This window comes from Monosiga brevicollis, genomic scaffold (genome assembly GCF_000002865.3).
Source record: "Monosiga brevicollis MX1 MONBRscaffold_15 genomic scaffold, whole genome shotgun sequence".
NCBI classification, from domain to species: Eukaryota; class Choanoflagellata; order Craspedida; family Salpingoecidae; genus Monosiga; species Monosiga brevicollis.
This window is the reverse complement of record NW_001865052.1, coordinates 418,404-423,774: the sequence shown is the minus strand read 5'-3', so window position 1 is coordinate 423,774 and position 5,371 is coordinate 418,404. Positions and strand designations below refer to the sequence as shown.

Here is a 5,371-nt window from a genome sequence, read left to right as displayed (position 1 = left end):
TTGAGAGGCACTTGTTCGGGATTTGTTCCATGAGGCAGGCCTGCCAAAGGATCAATTGCACTGTGCGTAGTGCATGTCCGAGCACGAAGACGCGGGAGCTGACCTTGGGGGGATGCGTTATTGCATCACGATGCTTCATAGAGCGATGCCTTTTGGCGCAGACGCGATTAAAGGACCAGTGGCCGCAGTCGCAGCAAACAGCGCTGGGAAAAAAGGTGGTCAAATTTTCGTTGGCATGTACAGGATGGCTTTCAATGTAGTGCGCCATCAGCGGATCGCCCTTGCGCATTGAGCACACACATCCTGGCGCAGGACAGTCAATCCAGTTCAGAGAAGGAAAGCACTCGGAAGGGCGGCGGAGATCGGGTGGAGTGGAATGGTGCGTTTGAACATGGCGTTGCTCATTGGAATCCGAGACAAGCATGTTGCAGATTGCACAAGACACCGGAGAAGGAGTCGCCATAATGGCTGCACGCAAAGAAAAGAAAGGCAAGGTGAGATGGTTCACGCATCAATAAATGGCAGCGCATGCGAGGAATGAGGAAGGGTGGGGACTCACCGTTGAGGAGAAGGAAAATGCAACGGAAATTGTAACGGAAGAACGAATCTCAACGGTCAAACCATAAGGGATGACACTTGGTACGTGACCGAAGTTGTCTCGATGAACAGGTGAAAAAGTGTCTCCGGTTTTAGGTGCCAGTTAATGCTGACCCGCTCCAGGTTGTTGCGGTCACCCCCGCCCCCGCCCCGCCCCCGCCCCACCGTGTGCCGGGCTGCTCGTGTGCTCGAGTCCTCCTCCACCGTGGCTGGATCTCCTTCCACTTTGACTTTGACTCGGACCAGGTTTGAGGCACCGGATCCAGACTGATTCGGGACTTTTGAATGACCCGGACATTTTTCCAAAGAGCAAACATCCGCCATTCTCAAACCGATAGAATGGGACGACGACTTGGGCCGATCCAGCTTGTCGTGCTGGCCTTGCTCGTCCACATGGCCACGGCTCGAGTTTTGCCGGAGCAGAGGCGGCAGCTGAATCCAACAGACAACAGTAATAACCAGGTCAAGGCTTCGTGTCTTTGGCGTGGCCAGTTGCGCATGAGCCCTGGCGATCAAGCGGCCACCCTTTTATTGCAACGGTTTGTGACCACCTAGCACCCCCACCACCTCCCCTTCCTTCTTCTCATCATCTTTTTTCCACTGAGGTCCCTTGCTCGCTTGGTTGATTGCTCTGAAACATGTACACCTGAGTTCCGTAGGACCAGTGATGGGGTACGACGCCAGCTACAGTTGCATAAAGATCATGCCGTGCTCGGCCCTCGAGTCCAGCACATCATGGCCCACGCCGACTTCTGGTCCTCGGTCGACGGCACCAACCGCTTCACTCGACACGGCACAACCGTGTCTGGGGTTTTGCACCTTGATAATGGCAGCCCTCTCTTTCTGGGAACTAGTCCTTTGAATGCTTCCCTCTGCTTTCGTGCTCTCACATCCCACGCTCGACCGACACCGACAAACTCCTCAGAGCACAGTTTCACACCTGATACCGCGCACCCCCACCCCGTCGATGAGGGCGGTGCGATTTCCCAAGCTCAGCGCCTTGAGGACATTATTTCTGCCGCCACCACCGCGCCTACGCCTCCACCTACTCCCATGCGCCACCGACGCGATGGACCAGCCTCGCCCAACCACAAGTGGTGCACCGTGTATGCCGATGCCGATGACACCTTCTTTGCCCGCTGGGCCGGCGAGTGCCCTCCCGGATACACGGGAACTGCATGCACAACCCTCCAAGAGGAGCGCATCACAACGCTACTCGCCTCACGTTTCCATCAGGTGCGCCGCTCGCTTCCGTGTTTGTAAAGCGCTCTGATGACATATGTGACTCGGCTGCCGTCATAGACCGCCACACACTCCTCATCCCACTGACCCCTTTGGAGGCTTCTAGGTCAACGCCATGTACAGCAACAGCAACGTGCCCGTTCAGTTTCAGTTGGCAGGCGTGTCTTTTTTGAACCGCGCGTTCCCAAACCCCAACTCAACCAGCTCACCAACCTTACTCTGGCGGGCCAACAATGTTCTCGATGCTTACCAAGCCTGGCTCGTCAACGGCGGTAGCTTTGCAGGGGGTGTTTTTGTTGCCCCAGACCCTCGCGGCAATGGCGTTACTTATGCCGATAACTGCCTCAACTACCTCTTTACAAACGTCAACACAAACTATACCCTGGGCCGTGCTGCGCAAGCCTCCACCCAAGCTAACCTTGTTGCTGGCATCTGTGACACTCGCATCATTCAGTCAGTAGCCGCCGCTCGCACAGGCGCGTGCCTGTGAACAAAAGCAAACCCAACTTGCACACCGGTTGCGCTCATTCCGTTGTCAATCACTACAGGTCGAGTCCAGCTGCCCTCAACTCGGGATATGTTACTAGCCTTGTCGTCTACGGCGCCGTTGATGATGATGTTGCAGTGGTACGCTCTTCTTTGACCTGCACACCTTTGCGCGCTTTTCTGGTGCCTGTTTGCGCTGATTATATCAAAAGGTTATATCTGTAGCTGCCTCACTGCGCCTTGATGGCCTGGTCCCAGGTGGCACTAGCACACGAATTGGGGCACAATAACGGCGCTGTCCATGACTGTTGTCAGAGTGGGGATGGCACATGCGACACCGCCACCTTCCCACTCTGCAGTACCTCCACTTCGCACGCGTGTTACCCCTTGGCGGCCAACGGCGGCCATTATATCATGGCACCCACTATCGTCAAGCACGATTCCGGCAACTTTCGGCTTTTTTCTCCGTGTTCTGTTGCCAGCATGAGTTCCACCATCGCCTTGCAGGGCGACTGCCTTCTGGAAGAAGATCCTTGTCGATTTGGAGGCCCCTGCTGCAGCAGCATGGGGCTGGCTCCCAACAACACATTTTGTCGTGCCCCAGATGAAACCGAGTCCTGCAGCGAGGTGGCGCTGTGTGATGGTGAACACGCCTATTGTCCCGTGGCCTTTTTGACAGATGATACTCCTTGCACATTGACGACCAACCCTGCGCAAGTTGGCCGCTGTGTGTCTGGCACCTGTGAACAACTACATGACGAGTTTTGCCAAACCAACGTGGGGCTGGATCAAGGTTGCACGCTGCCGGGCAAGGAATGCGCCCGTGCCTGCCTTTACACAAACATTTGCGCTGCGTATGGACAAGGCTGCTCGGCCGACTGGTACTTGGTCCCTACATCCACCTGTCCACAAGCACCAGTTGGCACGGCCTGCACGCGAGTCGACGGGACCAAAGGACATGTGAGTTGAACGATCTTGCGGGCCACAATGATTGGCAACTTGTCGACAAGCCAGTCACTAATCTCTGTCTTGTGTTCTCCTTCCTTTTGCCTTGGCGTGCTTAGTGTGGTGAAACGGGGGCATGCACTTTATGCACTGATCAGAGCACTTGCCATCAACCCAGTCTGCCTCCTTGTCCCTTGGGTTGCGACACCGCCGTGACCGAGTGCCAGGAAGACGAAGGGTGGTGTCGGCATGATCAGCGACGCTGTGTCTTTTCTGCGTTGGCTGACGAGACTCCATGCGCCTATGGCACTTGTCAAAGCGGCATCTGCAAAGCACGTGCGGAGAATGAGACGGCCGAAGTTTGTACAACTGCAGACTACGAACCTTGGTCTACATGCAACATTGAGTCATGCATCGTCTCTCGCATGGCTCGAGAAGGCAAAACGTGCCGTCAAGCTCAACAGTTTGCCGCGTGCTGTGGGGCTACCCTTGCGGTGCTGGGCCTTGAAGGCTGGGAGGTGGTGGAGGCTGTCAAGTTTTTGCGGCAAATTGCAGACGAGCCCACTCTTGGCTTGGTTTATCACGATTCCCTGGGCTTTACAATCCAACAACCCGGAGACAACGGCACGGCTCTTGCTGTGGCGCTGCAGTCGTCTGCGGCCGCAATGGCAAGCCACTTTGGAGCAGCGGTAAGTGTGACTGTTGCGACGCCACCCGCCAATGACACAGCCGACAACCATACCACGTCCACCCAACCAAGCACGTCGGTCATCACTTCCACGACCGCACCGACAACGACAACAACCCTTCCGGAGACCACGTCAACCAGAATCGGACAGGGAGGTGGCGAGACCAAGAGCAGTTCTGGCACGGAGAGCCTGGGTCCTGCCGGTATCGCGGGCTTGGCTTGTGCGGCAGTGGCTGCCGTGGTGCTAACGGCTATCTGGGTCGTCTATCAGACCCGATCCTCAGCTGTGGGGGCTGAATCTACGACCGAGGAGAAAAGTGACCTTACGCCCACCTTGCATCGCGAGAACCCTGTTTTTGAGGCGTTGGATCAATGAGTTTTGTCGAGGCGGATGCCTGTTTCAATGTCAACCCCGACTCGAGGCAATAATGGGCCTTTTATCCTGATTTTTTTTTCGATTTTCGATTTGTTTTTCCTTTTTTTTTTTTTTTTTTCTTTTTTTTTTGTGGCTTCAATGTACTGTGCTGATTGACCACAAAAGTTGGCTGCACCTGGAGCTGTAGCCGGACGCTTGTGACTGATTGGAGATGGACGAATCGTCTGGGCGAGTGTGACTGCGTCAAATTTTCTTTTAATTGATAAACTCTATACAGCCGCCAAACGTATTTTGCAGGAGTTGCCCGCACGACGAGACTACTCCGCAAAATTGTCGTGCAAAGCAGAACAACCCACAATGCGACTGTAGTAGTATGAATGGGTTGCCATGGGCTTGGCTTGACTTGTCGAATAAATTGGGTTATATGGAAGCAGGTGAGAGAAGGTGGACCAGCACTGGAAAGCACCTTTGGGAGGAGCGCTCAACAGAGCACCATCGCGATTGAGACTTGGTCGGTCTTGTGCGAGCGCACGCGCGACAGCAGAGCTTTTGGAAAGGAATAAAGAATCGCATTTTTCAGGGCCAACAGGTTGCGCCGGCTTAGCAGGCGCCGCAGGCAGAGATGCGAATGGGATGGAGAGGGGGCCCATCCGTCGGGGCGGCGGTGGCCTCAATCTTATCGAGAACGTCTAATCCCGCGACCACACGGCCAAAGGGCACATGCTTTCCATCCAATTTGGGCTGGGGACCGAGGGTGATAAAGAACTGGCTGGTGTTGCTGTTTTTGCCGCTATTGGCCATGGAGAGAATGCCACGTGCGTCGTGTTTCAATTTTAGTCCAGGCTTTTCGTCATTAAATTTGCCGCCTGTGAGGTGCCAATTTGCAGCCTGGGTGAGGATGGCGTGATACCCAGAACCAGTGGTTCAGTTTTTGCCACCAAGGGTCGAGTGCGCCACAAACCATAAATGGAGTCGCCGCCGCTTCCATCGCCTTTGACAATGTCACCACCCTGAAGGACGAATCCCTTGGCAATCCA

The 5,371-nt window shown here is 55.1% G+C and overlaps 2 protein-coding genes across 2 annotated transcripts in view; one reads left to right on the top strand and one right to left on the bottom strand.

Moving 5' to 3' along the window:
• Window positions 1-783: 783 nt before the first annotated feature.
• On the top strand, window positions 784-4,334 carry MONBRDRAFT_37642 (uncharacterized protein; the record flags this gene model as incomplete). Its single annotated transcript, XM_001747126.1, has 6 exons — window positions 784-1,136; window positions 1,257-1,833; window positions 1,946-2,292; window positions 2,388-2,466; window positions 2,584-3,285; window positions 3,390-4,334. Exons 1-6 carry the CDS (start codon window positions 883-885, stop codon window positions 4,332-4,334), a joined length of 2,904 nt encoding a protein of 967 aa, XP_001747178.1. The 5' UTR covers window positions 784-882.
• Window positions 4,335-4,934: 600 nt separating this feature from the next.
• MONBRDRAFT_26657 (uncharacterized protein) overlaps window positions 4,935-5,371 on the bottom strand; it is a gene marked incomplete at both ends in the record, with an annotated part of 1,275 nt that continues 838 nt past the window's right edge. Inside the window, one exon of the mRNA XM_001747000.1 lies at window positions 4,935-5,222. Coding sequence (XP_001747052.1) covers window positions 4,935-5,222 — 288 coding nt within the window. The remainder of the gene's footprint in view (window positions 5,223-5,371) is intronic.